Here is a 27,355-nt window from a genome sequence, read left to right as displayed (position 1 = left end):
ATGGGTCCATATGTATGTGTGTGGGTCCTTATACGTACAGATAGCTCTACCATATGTGTAGATAGATGTAGTGCCTAACATATTCCTGGAGCTTGTGCAGGAGCTCCCAGTCGTTCCCAACCCACATCTCAGCCCTGTGTGGTTGGCTGTTGGCTGTTGGTCCTGCAGCAGGAGGGCCCATTGAGGACAGGGGATATTGGGATATCCTCAAAACAAGGAGGCACAGGCAGCATTGATGTGACACCAGGGTCTGGTGTGCGAGTGCCAAGGAGCTGCTGCAGGGCTGGAGATCCCCACGGGCTGTTCTGGCCTCCTTTAAGCAGGTGCTGGTGAGCTTGGAGTATCCCTGGTTATTTTCTGCTGTGTGAATCCCAGATGGGAACTGTTGGCAATGGAAACGTGCCAGTGGCATTGGAAGGCACCCATTGGGATCACAGAACGGCTTGGGTTGGAAGGGACCTTAAGGCTCATCTGGTTCCAACCCCTCTTTGAGCCCAGCCCCAAGGAAATCACAGCTCAGTGCTCAGCCCTCAGCTTGCTGCTAACCATTTCCAAGGCTTCTTTATGTGCAGCTGCTCCCCGGCCATCTCACCGTTAACCCAAAGTGTTAATTGCTCTCAGGCTGTGCTTGCCATGCCTGAGAGGTTAATGTGCAGCGAGAACCCAAATCCCCTCCTGTGCTCTATTACACATAAGTGTTACTGATTCAAGATGCCTTTTTTTGCTTCCCCCACCCCCTAAACTTCAGTGCCAACCTGTTGAGCTTCCAGCTGGGCACAAGTTGGACCTCCTTACCAAAGTCCATTGTAATGATTTCTCAGATTTTTCTGAGAGTAGCCAAGGCTTGTGCAAGTTTGCATGCTTTTCTATATTTGGTTTTGTTTAATTTGATTGTACAAAGCTGCTGAAATGTCCAGCTTAGCTTTTCTACTTTCTGGCTGTGTGATGATGCCGTTTTGTCACAGATTAAAAGGAAAAACAGACAGGGATCAAAAACCCCGTTTGTCGTCCCACGCTGCAGGGCTTTGGGTGTGGGCTGGTGGTCACAGAGTGGCAATGGCAGTGGGTGACAGCTGGTGGCTCCTATGTGGGAGTCCAAGGTCACAGGAGGGTCTGGGGCAGAAAGCTTAGTGCCATGCCAGGGTTTGACCCAGAAAGTACCTTGGCTTTAAACCTCTTTTTTTACTGCGGAAATTAAAGTAATCCTACAAAATCCATAAGCTCAAAACTTCCTGCTAACCCCATTCCAAGGGTAGAAGTGTGTCCGTGGTGTCCTGCATCCTCCTGGGGTTCTCTTCCACCTCCCCACGTGATGTCCTGCAGTGACATTTGGGTTTCCCTCTGGGAGGAGGGCTTTAATTCCCCATATGGCTGTTGATGCACCCCGGTGGTTTCAGAGGTTCTGAGCCCAAGGAGAGCTTTGCAAAATGCAGCTCCAACTTTGGATCATGAATATCCCAAGTTGGAAGGGACCCACGAGGATTGTTGAGTCCACTTCTTTCCTTTGAGTAACATCTGGGAGTTTTCCAGTTTCATTTGCAGGGACTGCAAGACTTGGCAGGAAGCTTGTTTAATTCCACTTAATTTTGTTTAATTCCATTTTCTGCGCACGTGGACATGGCTGGGCTCACCTTTGGGTAGCATGGCTGTGGAGACAGGGCAAGCCAACAGCTGATACCAAACAGTAAAGTGAAAATCCCTCCTGGGAACACGAGGAGTTGGCCATGAGCCCCTTGGTGTCCCATCAGCTGGGACCACAGGGACCCAGTGTGACTCTCCTCACTGCGTTTCCTCCTGCCTAGCCCATTTCTGGGCCAGTGGTAGAAATGTAGGATGGTGTGGGTTGGAAGGTTGGAATGTCCTGAATGCTGCATGATGTGCAGAGAACAGCCTTTTTTTTTTGCATTGGTGGAAATGACAGCTGAGGGGAGCTGTTGGAGAGGGTCTAGAGGAGCCACAAAGATGAGCAGAGGGCAGCCTATGAAGATAGGGTGAAGGAGCTGGGCTTGTTCAGCACAGAGAAAAGAAGGCTGCGGGGTGAGCTCAGTGCAGCCTGCAGTACCTAAAGGGAGCCTGCAGACAGGAGGGGAGTCAGCTCTTGGAAAGGGGAGATGGCAGCAGGACAAGGGGAAATGGTTTGGAGTTGAGGGAGGGCAGATGGAGGTTGGATGTCAGGGAGAAGTTGTGTGCTGTGAGAGCGGTGAGGTGCTGGAACAGCTGCCCAGAGAGGCTGTGATGCCCCGTCCATCCCTGGAGGTGTTGAAGGCCAGGTTGGATGGGGCCCTGGGCAGCCTGGGCTGCTGTGAAATGTGGAGGTTGGTGGCCCTGCATGGCACAGGGGGGTTGGAGCTTCGTGGTTCTTGAGGTCCCTTCCAACCCGGGCTGTTCTGTGGTTCTGTGATGAGGAGGCAGTGACATCCTTCAGACCCATTGGTACATCCCATAGCAAACAGCTCATCCCCAAGCAAAAAGCTCACCTCCGAGCTGGCGGCTATGGTGTGCAAGCAATTATTTCTGACTTCTGAAGGTTAATTCTGGTCTTGGTTTTAATGGGTGAATGCTGTGTTTGTTGCAGATGTCAAGAAGGACTGGTCGGACCACGCGCTCTGGTGGGAAAAGAAGAAGACGTGGCTCCTCAAAACACACTGGACGTTGGACAAGTATGGGATCCAGGCTGACGCCAAGCTGCAGTTCACACCGCAGCACAAGCTGCTCCGCCTGCAGCTGCCCAACATGAAGTACGTGAAGGTGAAGGTCAACTTCTCCGACAGAGTCTTCAAGGCGGTTTCTGACATATGCAAAACCTTCAGTGAGTACCTTGTCTTCCATTTGTGCTCTTGTGCAGTAAAACTCATTAAATCACTGCTGACTTCCACCTTCAAGCACTCAGCAGCCAACCTGGGGATCAGGCAGCCCAAATGCCTGCTCGTTTTGCCTTTCAGTTCTGTGTGTTGATACCTGCAGAGCACTGCAGATGTAACCCACAAAGGGATGAGGTTTCCATGCTGAGTGCTGCTTTCAGAGCAGAGCTGCTCGCAGTGCTGCACTGGGCAGGGCAGCAGCACCCTGCTCCCTGGTAGAGTTATTGGTGCTGGGTTGTGATTTCTATCTGTATTTTTGCAAACATAGGCGCTAGATGAAGAACAAACCCTGCAATAGGAAATCTGCCAGATCCCTGGGTCTTCTTCTAGGAGAAAATGGTATTAGGGATTAAGTGATGATGCTCTGCTATAAAACTGTCTGGTGGAAGGAAGCAGCTGATTCTCCCTCCTTCCTCCCTGATTCCCTTCAGTAAGAAGCCCCAGGAGGGGTGGATCATTTGCTATACCAGATGTGCAATGTTTGCACTGCTTTTTACTGATCTTCCCATGTTTCTTATTCCACCCCCCCAACATGGGCCATGGTCACTCAGCTCAGAGGGACCAAGCAATGCCCACGCTGCTGTAGTAAATCTATTTCTGCTCTTCTAGAGCAGCTCTGGTTACTCTTGGCTGACCCAGTTGTGTGAGCAGGAAGCTGGAAGGGAGCTGTTACGACACCCGCTGCGCCGGTGTATATATAGCTGGTGATGTGTCTTGAGAGGGCCCTGTGCTGTTCCTTTCCTGTTTTGGGTTTGGTTGAGTTTTGGGGCTGTCTTGGATTGTCTTTTTTTGAGTTTCATTTTGATAAATATTGGGAAAATTCTCCTTAAAACAGGAAGAGCTTAGGCAGCGTTATTTCCAAGCAGATTTAGCATCCCACCCCCATCTCCCATTGCATCTCCTATTGCCATTTCCAATACCTTGCTAGACAGTGAGGCCACGAGCGTCTGCTTTGCTGCTGCTGATTCTAGCAGTGAGTCATGTTGGGAAATTCTGCTGGAGTTAATCATGTAATGAGAGCACAGAGCAGCCAGAACCTTACATGGGCCTGAAGCAGCTCTTGATTTAACTCCAGGCCTCCCTGTGTATTTATGAGTAAAGCAGGAGGATAACACTAATATTTAAAGATGTGCAAAGAGGGGAAATCTGCTCAGAGAGCTGCAGTGAGCAGCACAGGAAGCGCTTTGACATCTGTCGTGGGTGTTTCTGCCAGGTGCTGGGGTACCTGATGGTGGGGAAGGAACAAAAGAAGAGTTTGGCTTAAACCCAAGCTGTTTGATGGCAGATGGGAGCTGTGAAGCTGAATGTGGGGGTTGCATCTTGTTTAGCCCTTCTGCTGGTGTGTACTGGAAGCCAGATGTTCAGCGGTGCTCAGTGTTGGGAATGGGAAGATGGGACTGGAGGCTCTTCATGGAGATCTATGGATGCTTTTCTATCTGGTTATATGTACAGATACATATATATATATATATTATAGATATCTATAGGATTAATATGTATATGTGTAGAATCATAGCTTGGAGAAGACCTCCAAGATTTCCAGCCCACCCCACCATGCCCACTGCCAGCATCCCTCAGTGCCACATCCCCATGGCTCTGGATCACCTCCATGCACAGTGACCCTCCGTGGGCAGCTGTGCCACTGCAGCACCACTCTTTCAGAGAAGAAGCGTTTCCTAATTGCCTCCCTCAGGAAAACCAAGCACATATTTCAAGGTAGAAAGGGAAGGAGGTAATCCCTGCTCTAACATAGCTCTTTTCTCTGAAAATCCCTTCATTTCTTAAATTACCGTCTGCTGTGGCCTGCCTGAACCAATGCTCAGCAGAGAAAATTGTGTTTGTGAGTCACTCATAGCTTGGATCTGTTTGCTGTCTTTGCCCCCAGAGCATCCAATTACATACTTCACTAATTTTAACATATGGCATGATTAAGGAGTAATTGGAAGTAATTCCTCGTGTCGCCAGCACTCTAGCTGGTTGCATCTCTGCAATGCTCCATAAGCAAGCAGGATCACGCTTGCGTATGTTATGTAGGTTGTGCTTTTGCTTATTTTGCCTCTAAATTACAGGATATGCCAAGATTTAGAGTTAACGACCCAAAAGATTGAGAATCCAACCCAAAAGATTGGGAATTCCTCGAATTGTGCAGTCGTGTTTGCTGTGCTGTGTTTGGCAGCCCATGGAGGCTGCTCACAACAGACATCAGATACAGGCTGCTGCTGTGCAGACAAAGCCTGGGAAGGAGGATGCAGGAGGGATGTTTGTGCTGTAGAGCTGTGGCACATGTGGTGTATTTACAGTTGGACTCAATGATCTTAGTGGTCTTTTCCAGCCTTAATCGTAGCATGATAGAATAGCCTGGGTTGCACAGGAGCACATCGCTCATCCAGCTCCAACCCCCTGCTGTGTGCAGGTCACCAACCAGCAGCCCAGGCTGCCCAGAGCCACATCCAGCCTGGCCTTGAATGCCTGCAGGGATGGGGCATCCACAGCCTCCTTGGGCAACCTGTGCCAGTGCCTCACCACCCTCTGGCTGAAAATGAGTCTGTGGTTCTTGGTGATTCCATGCAGTGCCACAGCACAGGGCAAGGATGCTGCCCTAGCTTTTGTTCTGCAATTGGTCTCAAAGCAGAGAGCGGTGGGGAAGGAAGGAAGGAGGCTGACATCTGCGGAGTGTTTCTGCCAGTGTCCTTCGGTCCTTGCAATGGCTTTGCTCCAGGACGGTGCCTGAGATTTGCATTTCTGTCACAGGCTGCAAAAGGGGAGTTGGTGTTACAGCAGATGATGAATGCTGTCAGAGCTATGTGAAATGGTTTGGAGGGGACATGGCAAGGCAGAGCAGCCTCCATTGCAGAGCTGGCCCATTGGGACTGGCCAGTGAGGTTGCTTCTGTTCTGCATCTCTCTTAATTAAAATGAGAGCATTATTGCTGCTGTCTCCTGGAATACAGCATGTCACCAGTGGGATTTCTTTTCAGAGCCCCTAATCTGCAGATGGAAACGGTCACAGAGAGCAAAGCTCACCTCTGGGGATCCTGGGGGTGGATGTGGGAGGATTCTAGAGCTGCTCACACGTCCCCCAGCGTCCGTGGAGGTCGTGTGAAGCCGGAAAATGCAATCTCATTCCCAGTGGAACAGCCCCTGTGTTCCCCCTGCAGCCGGTGGGGAGGGCACTGGGATGGGAGGAGGATGGAGAGAGCAGCCCGGTGCTGGGCCTGGCTGTGTGCCTGCTGCGAGGGCAGGCTTTGGTCTGCAGTCAGAAACCACAGAAAGAGAAAGTAAAAGTTCCCTTTTTCGGTTCAGGAATTGCTGAGGGATGGGGATGTGGTGCTGCTTATGAGTGCCCTATGTGTTCCTGTCCCATCGCTGCCCTGCTGGGGAGGTTTTCCCTGCCTAGCAGACAACCTAGAAGGTATGTGAATGCAATTCAGCATGCTGCATATCAGCAGCTGGTTGGTATGGGGCGAACTGCAAGGGGAGGTTCAGGCTGGATGTTAGGAAAGGGACTTGAGCAGGGACAGCTTTGAAGCTCTTCCTTCCAGGCTCAGCTATGACCCAGAATCAACGTACAGCTTTGAGCTGTACTTGGAGCTCCCAGATCTGTTTGCAGGCTCCCATCACTGCGGTGAAATGGCTTTGCCCCCACTTGAGCAGCTCCCCAGGCCATTTCTGACCCACCAATCACATGGAGCTCAGAGCAGATGAAGTCCCTGCTTCTCCCATTGAGAAGGGACTGCAGAGCATTCTCCAGTCCACTGATGGTCCCCCTGGGCTTCTTTTTCCTGTGATACCCCGAAATAGCATTGCCTGGATAGGAATCCCCAAGCCTCCAGAGCAACAAGAGCTCAGTGATGGAAATGTTCTACAACTCTCTACAACTGCCTGAAGGGAGGTGGTAGCGAGGTGGGGATCAGCCTCTTCTCGCATTTGGCAGCGATAGGATGAGAGGTGATGGCCTCACATTGCACCGGGGGAGGGTCAGGTTGGATATTAGGAAGCATTCCTTCTCTGAAAAAGCAGTGCTGCAGTGGCACAGCTGCCCAGCAGTGATGGGGTCACCGTCCCTGGAGGTGTTCCAGATGTGGCACTGAGGGATGTGGGCAGTGGGCAGGGTGGGCTGGTTGGGGTTGGGTGTCTTGGAGGTCTTCTCCAATCAGCCGCTGCTGAGCAGTCATCCCATGTAACTGCAGACAGACAGAAGCTCTTTGCCATCACGCCATCACTGTGTGATTAGAGATGATGCTTTCCATCTGCTTTTTTCTTAAGCTGTTTCCCTGTGGGTGCCTCGTGCTGTTCTGTAGGTTCTCTCCCTGTGTCCTGGGCTGCAGGCAGGATGCACTGCTGCTGCTGGGCACGTGGGAGAGGAAAAGCAAACAGAGCTGCAAGCAGGAAGGCTTTTTTCCCATGCCTCTGCATTTCCTGCCCCAGCAGCACTGCGGGTGTCCCAGAAATGGAGAGTTGTTGTGGTGGGGAAAAGCTGCTGTCCTTATAAGGTTCTTCCTCGTATTCTTCACTGGTTGTGAGTTCGTACGTCGGAGAGTGGTGGTCAATGGCTTGTTGTCCAGATGGAGATCATGATCAGATCATCCCAGGCTGGATGTGGCTCTGGGCAGCTTGGGCTGCTGGTTGGCGACCTGCACACAGCAGAGGGTTGGAGCTGGATGAGCACTGTGCTCCTGTGCAACCCAGGCCATTCTGTGATGAGTGACAGCTGATGTGCCCTGCTTGTCCCAGCCTTCGCCTGCAACTCGAGCCGTGCTGCTGGTGGCATTTGGGAGCAGCACGGTGTGAGCTGGGCGAGGTGTCACCCCAGGCTGTCTAGACACTGAATGTGACCCTACCTTATTTATTTATTTATTTATTTTGCTTCTCTTTATAAACTGGTCTCTCCCCCAGTACAGAATGTCCTCTGCCTTCTGAAGTATTTGTAATATTTCCACGCCCTCGGATGCCAAAAAAACTTCTATAAAAAGCTGCTATTTCTGCAAAAGTGAAGCCTGTTGGTCCTCCCGGGGCTCTGCCCAGCCCCATTAGCACATAGAGTGCTGCTGGCTGCCTTGGGAAAGCCACGGGGCAGAGCTGGGGACATGGGACAGCCACCCCTCTGCCCATAGCTGGGGGTGCACCATCCCTGGAGGTGCCTGAGGCCAGGGATGGGGTGGATGAGCTGGGGGGCATCCATGTGGACTGGATGATCATGGAATCCCCTTCCAACCCAACCCATGCCGTGATTTTAGGATTTAAACTATTTTTTTCTTCCTTTATGCCTGTCTTGAAAACAAAGCAGCATTTCTGCTAAAATATTGGGACCAATTCAGGGTTTTGCACGCGAGCAGCTGGGGGAAGCAGCCTCCCCCAGCACAGTGCTGGGATGCTGGGCAGCACTGCGGGGATGCTCGGAGCCATCGCTCCCATCCCAGCCCCTGGGCAGGGTTTGCTGCTGCCTTCTGCTACCGCCAGCAGAGGTTTGGCAGTAGCACAGCTATTTCTAAATATGTCTAGGGGATGGGTGTGGAAGGAAATCTTACCATTTAGAGAGCCTGCCAAATTGCAGTGGACTCAGCTTTTTAAATCGCAAAGGCCGAGTGTGCCGCTGCCAACTTCTTCATTTTTTCACTCTTTTTATTGCTCTCCTGTATGCGTCTGCTGTGTTCACGTAGAGTCTGAATGCACCCCAGGACCAAAATAACGACACGTAGTCCCAAAGTGACCAAAATGGAACAAACTCTTCCCCCCCCCCCCTTTCTCCTCCCCATCCCTGTCCCCATCCTGCTGTGGAGCAGCGTCAGGCTGTATGTCACCGTGTGAGTCAGTGGATTTTTTCATCCTTACTCTTCTGTTGACAGAGCCCCTTTAAATAGATGTCCATCCCAAAGCCATAAGGAGCTGCTGGCAGCCCAGCTCCACGCCTGTTCTCTCTTTATGGCCCGATGCAGAGGCTCTAAGTGGATTTATTCTCTTGTTTGTGGCGCTTAATCGAATGAGTTTAATTTGACTTCAGCAACTTCAGGGAAAGGCTCAAAGTGCTGTCTGGGCTCCAAAAGGCATCCGGATAACGGGAGGCTGGGGATTTCATCCCACTCATGGAAAAATCATCCAAACATACAGCGTTTGGCTCCTCCTGTCTCTCCTTTTTTATTCGCCTTACACTAACGCTGGGTTCCATCAGTGCTGTCTCCTTCCTCTTCCACCTCTCCCTTAGGGGCACCTCCAGTCCAGTGCAACCTGGTTTTGACTCTGGGCACCACTCAGCGTCAATAGTTTGGCAGATGACAGCAAGCTGTTAGGAGGTGTCAATCTGGCTGAGGCTGGGAAGGCCCTACAGAGGGATCTGGAAGGGCTGTCAGTGTGCTGAGGCCAATGGATGAGGTTCAGTGAGACAAAGAGCTGAGTCCTGCACTTGGGTATTGGAGTCCCCATCCCTGGAGGGGCTTCAGAGCTGTGGAGGTGCAGCACTGAGGGATGTGGGCAGTGGGCATGGTGGGCTGGGGTTGGGCCTGGGGGATCTTTTCCAACATCAGTGATTCTATGATCCCATGATCAGGTCTCCCAGGCACACCATTTTTAGGTGGTTTTGCACTTCTCTGCTCCAGCAGCGCATCGTTCATCCAGCTCTCAGGTTTTCCATATGGAATTTTGGAAGGCAGAGCCCATGCCAGGGTGAGCCCTGGTTTTGCTCTGCAGCACATCAGGTGGCTCACGGGATGTCCTGACCGACCTGCTGGCCCATGACTGTAACACAGAGCTTGGCTTTGGCCCAGATAAATATTTAAACAGCCAGGCAGCTGAAGAACCCATAATAAAATGTTCTGAATGTGCTATGGGTGAGGAGCTGCTCCATGGTCAGATGCTGCAGCACCACAGCACAGCCACACTCTTATCTGCAGGCGTTCCCAATGCTATGCGCTGCTTTTTATTTTTTTATTGCCTTGGGTTTGTTTTGCAGAGCTTTATCTTGAATGAGTCAAAGATAAGGATAATACCTGGTTCTGTCGACTCACGGCGGCAGACAGAATTTGCTGATTCCCTCCCAAAAAATGTAGCTTGAAATCTGAAATGGGAGGGAAGTGGGTTTTGAGGTCTCGTTTCTCTAGGAATCGTCGTGTCGGAGTGCAAAGGCTGTAATTTTTATGAGTCATTGGTTCGAGGCATTGGTTATCCAGTGCAGAAATATCCCACTTCAAAACACATGTCCTAGCTGAGGGCAACTGGATGAGCGTTAAAGCGAGGATTTCCCCTAAATGTTGTGTGTGCTGCAAGGAAAATGATGGAGTTTTCACTGTTTCAAGAGTAAGGTTAACCTTATGCTGTATGGATTTTAGGCAGCCAGAATGGGGGTGGAAAAGGGAACAGTAATTTCTTTGGAGGGTTTGATCTCTTGGCATGTCAAAACTGGATACTGGATGCGTTGCAGTGGACAGCACTGGTGGTTGGTGGATGGCTGGACTAGATGATAGCAGAGGTCTTTTCCAACCCTAACGATTCCGTGATTCTAAGTAATGTGATTTCCCATAATTTTAGATTTGGGGGAAGCTGATGTATCCTGAGACAGTGCTTCCATTGGGTGATGCCAGCTTGGATGGACACAAAGGAGCAAAATCCTTCTTCCATGCCAAAACCCGTGGGTTTTGTTCCTGCCTCTGCTTTCCCACAGCTGCAATGCACCTTGGTGTTAAGGATGCAGCAGCTGCGTGGTTTGCTTGATGGATTTGGTCCAAAAATGGTGTGAATTTGGAATTTCACCGCCATCAGAGTGGCTGTTTTCCTTCAAAGCCAGTTTTCCAGGAGCAGTCAGTGCACTGTTCTGCGGAGAAAGAGGATTTTTCATCCCAGCTCTGCTGCTCATCTCTGGGCAGGAGATAAATGGGCACAGCTGGGCCGGGTGGGCTGTGTTTGGGCTGGAGCAGAAAGGAGAGATTCCAGGGGAATGAAAGGCCAAGAGTTTGTCTGCATCAGCACAGCGCAGCCACGGATGGGATCTCCATAGGCAGCACCCAGCAGGATGGGCCGCTTCCAGCCGCGCCGCTGAGGGAATAGCTGAGATTTCACACGCTTGCACAACATGCAGAAATTGAAATGCTAAATGGATCGTGATCATTTACAGTAATTTCAAGCAGACTTCGCCACTGCCATCTGTCTTGTGTGTACAGACAAGGAGTCTCTCTTTAAGCAAACACAGTCCCCGCAGATGGTAACAAAAGCAGAAATTGGAGAGCAAACATTGCACTGCTCCGAGGTCAGCACTGCAGCTCTGCGGGACCTGGACTCAGGGGGAGCTGAAATGGGGGGAGATGCGGATGGGGTTTGCTTGGCTTTGAGGCTGCAGTCCCCATCTGGGGAGATGTTTTGCCCCAGAGGAACATCTCCAGTGATGGCTTTCTGCAGGCACGGCGTGACCTATCCAACAGCACGGACCTGCCATTGGATTTCCAGCTTTTCACACTGCTTTAAAGACGTATCACTTGCATTTATGGCCAGAAAATGGGCTGGCGCCCTCAGCAGCTCCCTGTCCTGCTTTCCAACTAACTGGAGCACCACCATCTGCAAGCCCTTATACCCTGGACAGTCTCTGCTTTAGCTACAGTAACTAAACACCGCATTTGCCAAGCCTGTCTCTATTCAAAACACGCTTGAGGAGCCTTTGTAAACTTATTAATCACAGGCAGTGTCAAGCGTTTTTTTCTGCCAGTAGTTTACTGAAAGATTGAGAAGCACAACCAGCAAAGTGCTCAAAGTTGCTTTTCTTTTTTTGCTTTTCCTTTGGCTTTGGGGTCGGAGAAGCAGACGGCGGTGCTCGCTCACTGCCTGCATGCTGCACACTTACAGCAAGCTTCACTTTTGCTCTCCCCATTGCAGCCCGAATGCCTGCAGTTGGCTTTGGGAGGGTTGTGATGACGGCGTGTCCAGCAGCTGGCTGTTGGGGTGAAATTTGGGATTTATCTCTGGAAAACGTGCCCAGCCACAAAGGGGCTCTTGCATGCCAAGGATGCTCCGCTGTGCCTCGTGGCGCTGCGCGGCTTTGAAGCAGCTGCTGAAAACTCACAGCATCCTTTGTAATCCGAAGAGAGCGTCACGAACAACTGAGGAACTATAAAAAGTCGCTTTGAAATCAGATGGTCAAGCGTTGGGCCGTCTCCAGCAGATTGCTTTCAGGAGCAGAGCTTGGCCTGCAGCCCTTCTCTTGGCCTCTTTGAATGGTTTCAGCTGAGCGGCAGCATCAGTTGCTAATGCACCATAAATAAACAGCCGAGTATAAACCTTGCTAGCAAAATACCAGGGGAACTCCTCATTTTAGGCACTGCTGCAAGTCATCCTGTGCTCGTGACCCCAGTTATCCCAGCAGATTTTTTCTTAATGAGATAAGCTGGAGGCGAGAGGAGCGAATCGGAAGAGCTGTCTGTATTCCCGCATCGGGCGTTTGCTGGGAGGAATGGTTGAAGCACTGAGTGTTGGTGAAACCTGAGTGGGTGCAGGGAGGGAGCTCAGTGCCATGGGTGGTGTTTGTGTCGTAATAATGAATCAGGGTGCACTTCAATTAATTAGAGCTGTGTCAGTGGATGGTTTGGGGGTGGGACACCCATAGAGCGGGAGATTCTGGCCATAGTATGGAAGATTCTGCTCAGAGAAGTTGTGGATGCCCATCCCTGGAGGTGCTCAAAGGCCAGATTGAATGGAGCTTGATTTACTGGTTGGCAAGCAGCCTGTGGCATTGGGGTTGGAACTGGATGATCTTCGAGGACCCTTCCAACCCAACTGTTCTATGATTCTATGGGTAACGTGGAGGTGCTGGGTTAAGGGGTGCTGGGTCTGGATGTCACCAAGGACAACCACAGCCCAGGTGTGGGTGGAAGCAGAGGTTGTACAGATAGCATTGTGGCCCCACAGCGCTCACCATGTCTGCAAGCAGGGCAGCAAATTCTCAGAGCAGGACACAGCCTGCCAGAGAAGCCATGCTGTAATAAGGCTACAAAACAAAGTCATTTTTGGAACGTGCTGTTTATGATGGCAGCCGTCCCCTGGCAAATGTGGACATAGCAACCACACAGGGGCTGGGGCAGACTGCGTGACAGCAGTGCCGGGGCCTCGCCACTCTAATCATGAAGAACGTCTTCCTTAGATCCAATCTGAACCTACATTTTAGTTTTTAAATGTTCCCAGGTCTTTGTCCTCAGGGCTGCTCTCTGTCTGCTCACTGCCCAGCCTGTATTTGTGCTTGGGATGGCCCCAAGCATTGCTCTAAGCCTTGTTGAACTTCCCAGTCCTGTCCACGTCCCTCTGGATGGCATCCCTTCCTTCTGTCGTGTCAGCTGCACCACTCAGCTTGGTGTCATCCGCTGTGGGTGCACCTGGTCCCAGTATCCGTGTCATTAATACTGGTCCCAGTATGAAACCCCCCAGGGGACACCACTCATCAGCAGCCCCCTCCTGTTTGCATTGTGCATGAGAAGTGCAGTGTTTGGCCCCAGTGCTGTGTGAGCTCTCCAACCATAAGAAAGGTGTTTGTTCCAGACAGACTTGGTCTCGACTTCATTTTTAGCCGCTGCAAAACAGGAGAATCAGCCCAGGTATTTCGAGTTACTGGATGTGGTTCCTTAAGGAAGGATTTTCTCTTTTTTCCCCATTTTTTTTCATCTTGCCTTTGTTAAAATGGTCCATTATTGCCCAGCAGTGGTGGACCACCATCCCTGGAGGTGTTCAGTGGAGATGTGGCACTGAGGGACAGTGGGGCAGTGGGCACAGTGGGATGGGCTGGGGTTGGGCTTGGGGATCTCGGAGGTCTTTTCCAGCCTTAATGATTGTACAAATTTCTCCCCAGACATCAGGCATCCAGAGGAGCTCTCTCTTCTGAGGAAACCCAGAGATCCATCGAAGAAAAAAAAGAAGAAACTGGATGATCAATGTGACGACGAAGCCTTCGAGCTGGAGGGCCCACTGATCACACCAGGGTCGGGTGAGCCTGAGCGTGCGCACTTTGCAGGGCTGCACGTATGGGGAGCAGGGACGAAGAGGCAGCTAGACAATGAAATGGGAGCATATAGAGGGAAAAATGTGTAGTGGCATTGATCTGACCTAAGTCCTTACAGTCTGTGCAAGAAATGGGCCCCACATGATTTCCATGAGCTCCCTACACTGGTAAGCGGTCACGCCGGCACAGATCAGTGCCTGGGGCAGAGGTGTGTAGGGAGGCAGAACAAGGCCAGGCTTTATAAAATAAAAAAGCAACCAAGCGTGACCACATCAACACACAGATTGTGTTACTGAGATGTTTGCTTACCCTAGTAAAAAAGAAGCTAAATGGAAAATCATTCCTAATTTCACATTCCAGGTGTGTTTCAGGCAGTGCCACTGCTCTAAACCTTATTTATGGCCCAGCAGAAGCAGCCTTGTTATTAATTGCATTAGAGCTCCCTCCTGCAAAGGGTGTAGTTATGGATTGGGATGGTACAAAGCTCTCGTGGTGGGGGGGATTCTTGCTGCTGTGGGATTTTGCCAGCCTGTCTCACAGAGCATCGCTAACAAAGCAGCACCGCTAACGGAGCAGCACCGCTTGCCACAAGCAGCACATGGATGCGGGGTGTTTGCCAGCAGAGGGTTGTTCTGGCTCTGCTCCACGGGGCTGGGATGAGGGAGGCTGCGAGTGGGAGCACTTAACCCTGGTGGAGTCACAGAGGCAGCCGTGGTGCTGCATGCCTGCAGGCAGGCGAGACGTGGCTGGCAGCCAGCGCTGTGGGTTTGAAGTCCTGCACGAGAGGGATGCAGGGCAGCAGGCTGTGAGAACCCAGTGCCTCGGGGTTCAGTTGATTGGTATTAATTGCCTTTGAATTAAGCGAGGTGAGAGCGAAGGTCGCAGCAGCGTGGTCAATGCTGGCGGTGCTCACCTCTGCAAGCAGGGTTGGCATCTCCACCTGAGGACAGGCAGCGTGGACTGGCTTTGTATCCAAGGAGAAATACTCCTTTTTTTTCCCCTCCTTTGTCACTCATTCTTTTCTAAATCACTGAACAATCCTTCTGGACGTTTCCTCTCCCATCTGGAGGAGATCTCCCTGTGTCTTTCAAGGCTCCAGCCAATGCTCGTTGTCATTTGGCACTTCCATCAGGAGAGGCACTCAGCAGCCTTTCCGACAGGCAGTGTTTGCAGGGAGCATCTCTGTTAGATTAATTCCAAGCCCTTGGCCCTACTTGTGGGAAACGTATGCAGAAGACACTTTTTAATTTAAATTATTTATTACTCTTGCAGTGAGTCACTTTGAACTGTCTGCTCGGTTTGTCTTTCTCGTACTGCATCTGTGAATGCAAGGAGTTTTGCTGCAGGTTTAATTGCTGCAGTTACCTGTGATGTTTAGGTCCCATTAGTTTGACATCGTCTTCTTAATCTGAATAAACTCTTGTCAGTGTTGTTCCAACGCCTGTCTGTGCGCTGGATGCTCATGTAAAATGAGTTGGCACTTCATGATCTGCTTATTTCAGCGCACATAGATTCAGTTTTTGTCACCGAGGATGTCTGGCAGCACAGCCAGCTTAAGCCTCTGCAGGCTCACAATAAGCCTTGCCCTACAGTCTCCATTGAATCATAGAGTCATTCAGGTTGGAAAAGACCTGTAAGACACCAACAGCAGCCCATTCCCACCATGCCCACTAAGCCACGTCCCCCAGCGCCGCATCTGGAGTCCTGTATTCGCTTACAAAGAAGTGAGTGCTAAAAGCATCCTTGGCTTTCCGAGGCTTTCTTATCTTCATTCCCATTTCCCTTACTATCAGGCAGTTTACGGTTGCATTTCCGAACTATTCAGGTTTCCTTGCTGTGGCATTGGCTGTGTTTGGTACCGTTGATGCCATTGACCAGCCTAAAGCATCAAGGCTAATTGTGGGGGCGATCCCATCAAAGCTGCATGAGTTTGGCTGACTGATGTCAGCTGTGTTGTTCTCCACAGAAGGGTCTGTCAGACGCCCTATCATTCCAGATCAGACTGCTGGGACCAGATTTATGCATCTGATTCCATTCTGTCCTAAAACTGGGAAAACCCGATGGCGTCCTGCATCGTTACAAAGCGCTTGGAATAATTCATAGAATCGTAGGATCATAGAATGGCCTGGGTTGAAAAGGACCACAGTGATCATCTAGTTTCAACTCCCCTGTATAATTCTTCAGTGTTCTCTGAAATTTTGTAACGCTCTTCAAAATGGCTGGAGGTACAGAAGATATTTCACCTATCTGGACATGGGTTCCCTAAATGCAGACCACAGGTGTTGTGTGTGATCATTCACATCTTTCCTGCATGATGGATTCGGACCATCCCTGTGGCTCAGCCTTCTGTAGTTTCTTCCTAGAACTGTAGAATCACCAAGGCTGGGAAAGACCTCCAAGATCATCCAGTCCAACCATCCACCAATAGTTCCCCGTTAAACCACGTCCCTTAGTACAACACTTAGATGTTTCTTGAACACCTCCAGGCGCGGTGACTCCACCACCTCCCTGGGGCCTCCAGGGAGGCAATGCTTTGTAAGGTAAATTAGGAGTGCATTGAATGGCACGTCTAAGCAATATGAATATGGAACTGGATTCCATAAGGACGCAGCACTTTTCCAGAAGGCCAAGTATTGGTCCTCATGAGTGATGCACACATTTATTCCCAGCAAACGACGTTGAGCTCATTGCCTGATTTCATAAGCAGTGGAGTCACTGACATTAGGACGCGCTCAATGAACATCCATTACGCTCAAAATATGGATTTTATACTCTTAGCATAAAAATCAATGCTCCTTTGAGATCAATGGGGACGATTTAGCTCTCAGCTATTTTGGGGTATGAGATGCCAAGTCGGGTCAGCTTTCTTCTCTAGGTAATTAGTAATTTTAAAAGGCTTTTTTTTTTCCCCAACGTGGAGCTGTATGAGCTGTAAAACTTCAAAGCGTCTGGGAGTAATGCATGCTTTGGGATTGGTTTTGCACCAAATAGCACCACTTGCTCGGCGTATTAATATCAAATTGGCCACATAAGCAAGCTTCTCTGCCCGTGAAATGCCACATTTCGGTGCCTGGCCATTTCTTGTAACACGAGCAAAAGAGCTGGAGTCACTCGGGTTACTTTGCCTGCCGGCTCAGCTGGCACTGCTGCAAACACTCGGAAAAACCAGAGCTTTTGGTACAAGTTGTGTACCAAGAGAACTTCTGGGTGGCTTTGCAAGCATCTGACATGTCGGTACAAAACAAGTGTGCAGGGTGCTGTACTTGGGGCAGCACGGGAGCACGCATCGCACGGCCGCATCGCTGGAGGAGCCTCCCCTGCAGTAAATCAGGGTGAAAACACGGCGGTTTCGGGTCTGCGTTGAGCAGTGATGGTTGCCAAAACCATGGGGTCATCTGGGTTGAAAAAGACCTTGGAGATCACCGAGTCCGACCGCTGAGCTGAGCGATGGCAGCAGTGGGGTGTGGGGAAACTCAGAGAATCCTCATCTCGAGCGGTTCGGCGTAACCCCTGGTTCGGCAAACGCACCTGAAACGCCTCCCCTGACTTTAAGTGCAATCAGTGTAACGAGGGGAGTCTCAGCCACAGGCCAGCTCCGCACTGGGGTCGGGTGGCTCAGCCTCACGCGTGCTACTCAGCCCTCTTAACCCACACTTGTATTTCCAGCTCTCCTCCTTCCCTGCCGACCCGGTGACTTTCTCTCGCCTTCTCACTTCCCTCCTTTCTTTCCCTCTCCATAGGCACCGATATTCTTTACATCGGCCCCGTCAAAGGTGAGCTCCACCTCCTTAGGACTTTTGTGCTCTGCCTCTGGTCTCTCTGGCCGTGCCCTTAGTTTATTTTCCTGCTCCTCTAAAACCTTTGACTTCCAAAATCTTTAAGCTCCAGGTAACACCGGTAAGTGGGGGGTGGCCCAGGGAGACCCGCGGGTTTTCCCACGGATTCGGCTCGGGAATGGCTTTTCCATCAGTTTTGCTCTTGGAGAAGAAAGAGAGAGAGAGAGAGAGAGAGGTTGGGGCAGCTTGTCATGGGAAAACAAGCAGTGCAGTGTTTTCCAGCTGCGGAACAAAATGGTAAAAAAGAAAAAGGGAAGGTTTGACATCCGCTGGCTTCGGTTTTGTGTCTGAATTGGTTTTGTGTGGAGCGGGGCTTGGCCGCCAGCTCACAGCCGGCCTTTCTTCCTCTCGCTGGTAGGAAACATCTATTCCAGCCCAGGACTGTACAGCAAAACCATGACGCCGACTTACGACGCTCACGACGGCAGCCCCTTGTCCCCCACGTCCGCATGGTTTGGGGACAGCGCCTTGTCGGAGGGCAACCCGGGCATCCTGGCCGTCAGCCAGCCCGTCACCTCCCCCGAGTCCCTAGCAAAGCTGTACAAGCCACAGGCGCTCCTCGACAAAGCCAAGATCAACCAAGGGTGAGTCCACCACTTGTTTGTCTTCTCTCGTCGCGATCTCGCGGGAGCTCTCTGTGTGTGCTACCCCTTGCTGATGATTTGCAGGTGGTTGGATTCGTCCCGATCCCTCATGGAGCAGGAGGTGAAGGAAAACGAGGCTTTGCTGCTCCGGTTCAAGTATTACAGCTTTTTCGACCTGAATCCAAAGGTAAGGAGTTAGTTTCTTGGCTTGCACCTTGCAGGCAAACGGTTTGGGCGAAGGATGCCTGTGTCTCCAGAGTGCATTTGTGCTGGTAAATATTCCACCACATTGCAAATGGGTGCTTGCATCAAGGGCAGGTGTGCACGCTGCCGTGCCCTGGGATGAAAGGCATTGCAGGGACTGCTTTGTGGCTGTGAGCCTTGTCCACCCTGGGCTGAAGGGAGCATTGAAAAGGGTAATCAGATGAGGGCGTGTTGTGCCCAGGGCGAGGGAGATGGCGGGTCTTGCTGTGGCACCTCTCTTATGGGCTGTGCTGTTTCTCCCTGTGCTCAGTACGACGCCATCAGGATCAACCAGCTGTATGAGCAGTCCAAGTGGGCCATCCTGCTGGAGGAGATCGAGTGCACGGAGGAGGAGATGATGATGTTTGCAGCGCTGCAGGTAGGAGATGGCCCCCAACACTTGGTTTGGTCAAGCTTCATTTTGTGGCTCTTGTAGACCGCTCTGTTGATTTATTGCTTGGGATTCCTGTGCTGATAGGAGTTGGACTGCTTCTGTCTCCTGTCCCACTTATTGGGCAGTTAGCATGTTGGCTGCTGTTACTCCTTATGAAGAGGAATGTAGCCTTCTTTTCGCAAACATGTTTATGTCTGCCTGGACTTGTTGCTTTGCCCTGTTTGACAAAGCCAAGTGTAAGGACAGTAAGTTCCTGAGCTGCACATTGCTGGCATGCTGCCCCCCAAACAGCTGGTGGTAATCTGTGGGTTTCCTGGAACGACGTATTTATCTGCTTTATGAAGTCCTTGGTGTGATTTGGCATAAATACTACACCTGCTATTGACTTCTGTGGGACGGACAGTGGGCAATTTCCTATGTGTGGTCTGGCGCTCCTCGTTGCTGGAGGATGTAGGAACATCCCCAGAGGGAGCCCAAGTCTGCTCTTAGGGCCCCTCCCAGGAAGAAAATGGTGAAAACAAAAATATAAAGATTCAGCCTAACTCTGTCAGCAGCCCACGTTGGGCTGTGCTTAGTGCTTGGAGTGAGGTTTCACTGCATTTCTGTAAAAACAACGTAAGACAAGAGAGGCTGTGGATGCCCCATCCCTGCAGGCATTCAAGGCCAGGCTGGATGTGGCTCTGGGCAGCTTGGGCTGCTGGTTGGCGACCTGCACACAGCAGGGGGTTGGAGCTGGGTGAGTTCCTTTGCAACCCAGGCCATGCTGTGGTTCTATGATGGGAGATCTTTGTGCACGTTGCAGCCTCATCACAACAGTTGGGCCGTTTCAGCAAAAGTTTGTGCATCCAAAAATGCTGAGCGGTTGTCACTGGAAGAACATGGTGTGGTGCACAGCCTGGTGGATGAGGGAAGAGCAGTGGGTGCAGGCCGCCTGTGCTCACGCAGCCATGCCTTGCCTTTCAGTACCACATCAACAAGCTGTCCATCATGTCATCAGAAAACCACCTGAACAACAGCGACAAAGATGTGGACGAGGTGGATGCTGCGCTCTCTGACCTGGAAATCACCTTGGAAGGTGGCAAAACGTCGACAATTCTGGTAAGGGCTGTGGGCACAGGGCTGTACACATCCCCTCCTTGCCTCTTGCAAGCAAGGATCACTGTTCTGAGCATCCAACCTGCCTTATTTCCTTCGTCTCCTTTGTTTTTTCTGTTGCCTGCAGCCCAGTGGAGCAACACGTTTGAGTGTGATGATCCTTTTTTCCAACCTTAATGACCCTACGGTTGTGATGCAGAGCATAGAGCCCAATAGTAGTTTCATATTTTGAAGTAGAACTGCCACCCTCAGCCTGCAGAGATTGGCAGGGAGAGCAGCATCACTGGGATGCAGCAGAAATAGTGGGTTCAGTGGTTGGCGACCCTGCACATAGCAGGGGGTTGAAACTAGATGGTGATTGTGGTCCTTATCAAACCAGGTCATTCTGTGATTCTATGATCGAAATAGGGCCTGGTTGTCAGAGCCAAGAGACCGTTCACAATGTATTTGCAAAGCAGAGCTGAAGCACAGCACTGAGGAGCAATCCCCACCAGACAGGAGTGAAGAAGGCAATGATTCGTCAAAAAAAAATCCATCCCTTTCTCTACCGGTTGCTCCCAGTAGCCATTTCCAGATGCATTCGAGTAATTGAATACGGATAATGGGCAATTAGTGGATTGTTTGTTTAGATTCTGCATTTTTTTTCCCCCGTTGTATCTGTAAACAGCATTGCTCACTGCAGACAGAAAGTAAACTGTCCCACTGCTGGAAACTGCTGCAGCGCTGTTTGTGCTCCGTGTCGTTTGAAAACCCTTTGGTTGGAGCTCGTGGGAACTGGAAATGCCATTCAGCGTGACAGCGCTCAGCAGGAATCCCATAAAAACCATAGAGTATTGCCCTCTGCTTTCCAGGCAGCACTCCCATGCAGTAGATGCTCTGTGTGCTTCCTCCCCCAGCACTGGAAGTGACCGTTTGGTGGTCGGATCTGGGTGACCTTTGAGGTCCCTTCCATCCCAGCCCATTCTACGATCCTCTCCTTTATATTTTCAGGGTGACATCACTTCCATCCCGGAGCTCGCTGACTACATTAAAGTATTCAAGTAAGTACTGCTGGGAAGAGGTGGTAGCAATGAATAATTCATGGCCCTGCTGCCTCCTGTCCATTTCTTCCCCTCCTGACTCCAGATTTCACTGTGTTACCATGCATGGAAACCGCAGAGCCGTTACCCTGCAGTTTGCAGCACCTGGGCGCCGTCGCTGTTAACACATTTTGCTTTCTCCAGCACTCAGCACAGCCACTGGGTATTATTCCACGTTGTTCCCAACCATCCCATTTGATCCTGAAGTTCTTAAACGTCAACCCTTTGCATGTCCCTGCGCTCAGGATTTATGGGTTTTGTTCATTCTGCTGCAACGTGGATGCCTGGGAATGGCAGCAGCTGGACGTTGGCTGATCTGTGGCAGCTTCCAGTGTTTTGCAGTTCTCTGCTGCAGCACAGGTTATGGTGAACGTTCTGGAAAGTAAATAAACCCAACGGGAGTTGACAGGATAGGTACAGGGGCAGAAAAGTGATGGCAGTGGAATAGCTCCATAATGAGCCCCTCTGTTGTAATTGTCTCTGCTCCAACTGGGGCAAAGCCGCAGGACTGGAGCCCGCGCCATGCTTCAGGGTGGGTGGTTTTCCCCTGAAAGCAAACCATCGCACAAAAACCTTACTGTTTGCTTTGACGTGCTCGTTTGCCAATAAAATCAGGCACAGCTCTAATTGCTAACTGCTCGCCAGTTGGAGTGTCAGTTGTCAGGGAGGGAGGAGGTGTTGCTGGTTCACTCCGCTCAGTCGGTGCAATCTCTGAGAACTGCAGCTTGGATAAACTTCTAAAACTCCATTAAGGTACCAGAGGTCAGATTGGGTGCTGGGCACCTCACTGCTGCTGCGTGCACATTTCTGCCAGCCCAACTTCTACATCTCCTTCGGTGCTGCAGTGGCACAGCTGCCCAGCAGTGGTGGGGTCACCATCCCTGGAGGTATTCCAGAGCCGTGGGGATGTGGTACTGAGGGATGTGGGCACTGGGCATGGTGGGGTGAGCTGAACTGGGTGATCTTTTCTGGCCCCAACGATCCTGTGATTGCAGGTGGTCATTTCGCAGCCCAATTTGCATCCCACCACCTGGTTAGCCCCGTGTTTGTAACGTCCCACACCCTGTCTCACAGGCCCAAGAAGCTGACCCTGAAAGGTTACAAGCCATACTGGTGCACCTTCAAAGATACCTCCATCTCCTGCTACAAAAGCAAAGAGGAAGCCAACGGAACTCCTGCCCACCAGATGAACTTGAGAGGTAGGAGCAGCATTCACACACTTGCTTGGCATTCCAGTGATCATCTGCCACTGCAACACCTTGCTTTTCCACTTGTGTTCCTAGCGTGCCATCCTGGGTGTGGATAAACGTGTGAAAAGGAGAAAGTGGCTGGGCTGGTGTGTGCTGAGATGTCTACCACATGGCCCACGACCCCGTTAGGTGCTGCCAGCTCCCCAGTAGCATATCCATTTGCCACTCACCTCTCAGGCTGGCCCATTTTTTGGCTGCAGAGTGAAGTCAGAGTGAAGCAGGTTCTTGCAAGCCCAAGGAGACAGCCTGGGGGAGAGAAGGCTCCAAGGAGACTTCATTGTGACCAGGCTGGACGGGGTCCTGGGCAGCCTGAACTGGTGGGAGAAGCAGTCAGCCCACAGCAGGGTGTGGAACTGGATGGGCTTTAAGGTGCCTCCTAACCCCAACTGTTTTATAATTATGGGGTGCTGTGATTCTGTGACTTTGGCCATCCCCATTCACCACCCATGTTGGCACGGTGGCTCGTAGCATTTCTTGAACACCCAAAGTGGGATGCTCATAGCACTAAACATCGCAGTGCACCCACACAGAACAGCACATGGGTGTCCAGGACCTGGCCAGTCACATTTTCCTGCACTTTCGTGAAAATCTGGGGACCAAGTGGTGTTTACCATTAGATCAAGGCCAAGGTATGGGAGGTGAGTCCTGGGGGAACCTGTCAGCTTCAGTCTCTGCTTTTGGGCCAGGTCTTCCATTTTCCCTTCACTGGGAAGAGGAGCTAGATGATCTTATAGGTCGTTTCCAGCCTTGTGATTCTATGATTCTAATATAGCTGTGTGCCACAGTTTGTGTCCCTGTGATGCTGTCCCATTGGAGATGCACTGTGAGACCTGCAATTTGGCAGCACCTAGCTGGAATGCTTTGCCTTTTCTTGTCCATTCCTTGTTTTCTCCTTGTTAGAACGTCCTTCTGAACAGTGGCTCCCATTGCAGGTTGTGAAGTCACTCCCGACGTGAACATCTCTGGTCAGAAGTTTAACATCAAGCTTCTGATCCCCGTTGCAGAGGGAATGAACGAAATCTGGCTGCGCTGTGACAACGTAAGTCTGTCCCCTCGTCCATATGGGTGACAGCACCCATCTCCTTGCTCAGGTCCATCCCGTGGCCACCGCTTGGTTTCTGCTCAGCTGTGCAGGCAGGAAGGCTGTCGGGTGCTTGAGGGGGTGGGCTGATGCCTCATCCCCAGCTGACAGCCACGCTCTCACTGTGCCACAGGAGAGGCAGTACGCCAGCTGGATGGCCGCCTGCCGCCTCGCTTCCAAGGGCAAGACGATGGCGGACAGCTCGTACAGCATGGAGGTGCAGAACATCCTCTCCTTCCTGAAGATGCAACACCTCAACCCGGACCCGCAGCTGATCCCGGAGCAGATCACAACAGACATCAACCCCGAGTGCCTGGTGTCCCCGCGCTACCTGAAGAAGTACAAGAGCAAGCAGGTAGGGCCGGCCGCGGGGCCGTGGGGTGGTGTGTTGGGATGCACCCTACTAAAACACAGCACCCACTGAGATCTGTGCTCCGGCGTCAGGGAATGGCACCCACCACCATAATGACACTTTGTAGGTTGAGTGCACGTCAGCAGCGGTGCCCGGCCCTCGGTTGAGCTGTGTTCACCCCAAAAGGATGCTGCAGCTCAGCCACGCAGGATCCCGGTGCTGGCACCACAACCTGCACTGAGCTGTGCAGGAGCCCTCAGGATGAGCGGAGCTGCAGTTGCTTGCAGTGCTTTGTGCAGACTTGGCTGTACTGCGGTTTGCATATTTCTCTCTTTGCTTTCCCCCTCCTTCCAAATGCCAGTCCTTGAAACATTGCTTCATTTTACATCGCCACGACTTGTGCTTGAACTCGGCGCTGCATTCAGTCTGTGCATGACAGAGCTGATCTGTTTCGTGATGGAAAAAAACGCATGGCTTTCTGAAAGACATTACACTCCAGTTCAGCAGCAGAAATAAGGAAGGCATTGCTCTGTGGCCTCTCACTGACATGAATGGCTCTGCAGCCCGAGTTCTTGGGCTGCGGCTGCGTTCGACCTCTGCAAGCCAAGAAGAAGGCTGCAACTGAGAGAAGCAGGAAAAATATAACTTTTTATTGGCACAGCACGATGATTTCCTGGCAGTGGAGTTATATTTTATATAGCCCTTGTTCTTCTTCTGAATGAGCCTTTATATCCATTTGGATGGTGGAGAGGCTGCATAAATATCCAGCTTTGACATACAGCACCTTCCAGGCTCCGGCTCAGTAAAATGGGGGCACCTGGAAAAATAGTAGGATAGAACTTACTTAGTGTGCAGGCATCCTTGCTGTGGAAATCAACCACAGGGCATGGCCCCATGGGGACAGTGGGCATCAGAATGGAGAGATAGGGGCAGTTTCAAAGGCTGTTTGCTGGGAAGGACAGATGGATGGATGGATGGATGGATGGATGGATGGATGGATGGATGGATGGATGGATGGATGGATGGATGGAGGAGGGAATGCAAGGAATTTGACTGAGGGTCCCCTTGTGCCCTGGCATAAGGAAGAGGATATTGAAAATGGGAGTTGGCATCCAGCCTTGTGAGATGATTTATGGATGTGGCAGCCCCAAACCTGCTTAGGCTTTGGTTTTTTCCATGTGCTGTTGCAGCAGTGTAGGGCTGGCATGCTATGTTTGGGGAGCATCAAATCTGAAACGCAAAAGATAGCTCAGGAGAGACCTCATTGCTCTCCACAACCCTGTGGAAGGAGATGGTAGTGAGGTGGGATCAGCCTTAACTCCCAGGTAATGGCAATGGGATGACAGGTGATGGTCTCAAGTTGTGCCGGGGGAGTTTTCAGGTTAGGTATAAGGAAGCATTTATTTTCCAAAAGAGTGGTTGGGCAGTGGCACAGCTGCCCAGGAGAGGTGGGGTCACCATCCCTGGAGGTGTTCCAGGGCTGTGGAGATGTGGCACTGAGGGATGTGGGCAGTGGGCACGGTGAGGTGGGCTGGGGATCTCAGAGGTCTTTTCCAGACTGAATGATCCTGTGAATCTGTCTCCATCCCTTCTTCTGCCTTCCTCAGATAAAAGCAACTCAAGGCCCTCTCCATACAAATAAATAGAGCTGAGTTTGCACAGAGGCGAGGAGAGGAGGGGGTGAAGGGCATTTCTCCAAGCAGAGCCATTCCCACAGCAGTTGGCACCAGTGTTGAACCGGCTCGCCTCTCCCTTCCCCACACTTCCCTTCACTTTAGCTGCTTTTCTGCCTACAGAGTCATGCATGGGTTTGTTGTTTGTTTGGTTTGGTTTGTTGTTTTTTTTTTGCTTGAACTTTGATTTGCAGATGATTTGCACTTTTTCTTTGCTTTGTTGCCATATTTCTGATCGCTTTTTTTTCTTTCTGCCTCCTTTTATTTTTCGCCTTGCCATCTACAGCCAGGCTATGTAAGAGACTTGGTAAGTGACAGCGACCATCCAACTAAGCTGAAAAAAAAACCCACTAAAATAGTTTAGAACCCTTTTGGTTTTGAAAACAGCAATGGAAACACTAACACAGCCCATCCTCCCTGAGAAATTCCAGCCCTGTTTGTTTTTTTGCAATGGTCCCTGGTGATTTATGCTGCACAAGTGGAAACCCTACACCAGAAATCTGCCCTGCTGCTTGCTCACATCCTGCGTCTTCGATGAAATGAGCCCGAGTGCCCTCTGCCTTCAGGCAGGTTGGAGCTGGATTTGCTTTGTGTGTCGGGAGATGTTAAGCAAAAGCAGCTCCATCAGCTGGGCTCCCACTCATTGAGCACCAAACAGCAGAAATGTATCCTTGGGATAGAAACGGCCATTTCTTTGCCTTGCTGACCCATACTGTTCCCAATGGGGTGAGCGCGGTGCCGGGAGGGCTGCTGTGAGCCCAGTGCCTGATGCTGATGTCTCGCTGCATAGCTCACAGCGCGGATCCTGGAGGCCCACCAGAACGTCGCCCAGATGAGCCTCATCGAGGCCAAGATGCGTTTCATCCAAGCTTGGCAGTCGCTGCCTGAATTCGGCATCACGCACTTCATTGCCAGGTTGGTGGGCGTGCGGAGCTGGGTGAGAGCATGGGGCCTCGTTGTGTAGGCAGCGTCCTACTGGGACTGGGGTTGGAGTCCTTGGGTTGAGTTAGCTGCTGAATATAAGACATTGGCCTTTGGTTCCTAATCCCTCACTGTGCTGTAGGTTCCAGGGGGGGAAGAAAGAGGAGTTGATCGGCATCGCCTACAACCGGCTCATCCGCATGGACGCCAGCACGGGTGATGCCATCAAAACGTGGCGATTCAGCAACATGAAGCAGTGGAACGTCAACTGGGAGATCAAAATGGTGAGTGGGCAGAGCCCAGGTGTGTGCCTTGCCCAGCTGTGTGCCATGTCCAGATGTGCACACTGCAGTTTCAGTGCCATCTGCTCATTATTTCACATGTGTAGGCTTCTTCCTCACTTTCACATGGGAAAGTGATTGCTTTCCGTTTTCTCTGGGCAGCCTGGTCTGCTGGTTGATGACCCTGCACGTAGCAGGGGCATTGAAACTAGATGATCACTGTGGTCCTTTTCAACCCAGGCCATTCTATGATTCTATGATTCTTGAGCTAATTGTTAAAGCATTGAGAGGTTTTGTTGCTGTTTCCCAAAGTGCATGCATTGGGGTTTTTGCATTACCAGCAAGCAGCTCAGTGCTATCACCTACTCCCACTGTGTGGAATGGGCAACAGAATGAGAAGAAGTAAACAGCCGTGGGTAGAGATAAAGGCATTTTAGTAAGACAGAATAGGAAGGGGAAATAATGGTAATGACAGTAAAATGTACATCTATATTTATAAAACAAGTGATGCGCAGTGCAGTTGCTCACCACCAACCGACCGATCCCTCACCCTTTTTGGGGATCCTTATGAAAATGCTTTTTATCTGTGGCACAGCTTGGTTGTCTGCTGATTAATTTGTGAGCGCTCCTGTGTGGAGCCAGGAGTTGGATTCAGTGACACGTATGATGTCACTGGGATACGTGGAGATGTGGCCTTGGGGGGCATGGCCAGTGGGCATAGTGGGATGGGTTGGGTTGGG

General features: G+C 51.1%; 1 protein-coding gene across 4 annotated transcripts in view; it reads left to right on the top strand.

Moving 5' to 3' along the window:
• Positions 1–27,355, top strand: part of FERMT2 (FERM domain containing kindlin 2) — a 36,999-nt gene that overhangs the window by 8,046 nt on the left and 1,598 nt on the right. The window contains exons 3-16 of one of the 4 annotated variants that reach the window (XM_048949160.1): positions 2,576–2,809; positions 13,677–13,811; positions 17,567–17,599; positions 18,021–18,246; positions 18,331–18,433; positions 18,761–18,868; positions 19,847–19,981; positions 20,969–21,018; positions 22,132–22,256; positions 23,240–23,346; positions 23,522–23,743; positions 25,700–25,720; positions 26,204–26,328; positions 26,477–26,618. In XM_048949160.1, the coding sequence (XP_048805117.1) occupies positions 2,576–2,809; positions 13,677–13,811; positions 17,567–17,599; positions 18,021–18,246; positions 18,331–18,433; positions 18,761–18,868; positions 19,847–19,981; positions 20,969–21,018; positions 22,132–22,256; positions 23,240–23,346; positions 23,522–23,743; positions 25,700–25,720; positions 26,204–26,328; positions 26,477–26,618 (1,766 nt within the window). The remainder of the gene's footprint in view (positions 1–2,575; positions 2,810–13,676; positions 13,812–17,566; positions 17,600–18,020; positions 18,247–18,330; positions 18,434–18,760; positions 18,869–19,846; positions 19,982–20,968; positions 21,019–22,131; positions 22,257–23,239; positions 23,347–23,521; positions 23,744–25,699; positions 25,721–26,203; positions 26,329–26,476; positions 26,619–27,355) is intronic. The other 3 variants (XM_048949162.1, XM_048949161.1, XM_048949163.1) reach the window with 3 other exon arrangements.

This window comes from Lagopus muta, chromosome 6, assembly GCF_023343835.1.
Source record: "Lagopus muta isolate bLagMut1 chromosome 6, bLagMut1 primary, whole genome shotgun sequence".
NCBI classification, from domain to species: Eukaryota; Metazoa; Chordata; class Aves; order Galliformes; family Phasianidae; genus Lagopus; species Lagopus muta.
The sequence above is the reverse complement of the archived record's forward strand: the minus strand, read 5'-3'. Positions and strand labels throughout refer to the sequence as shown.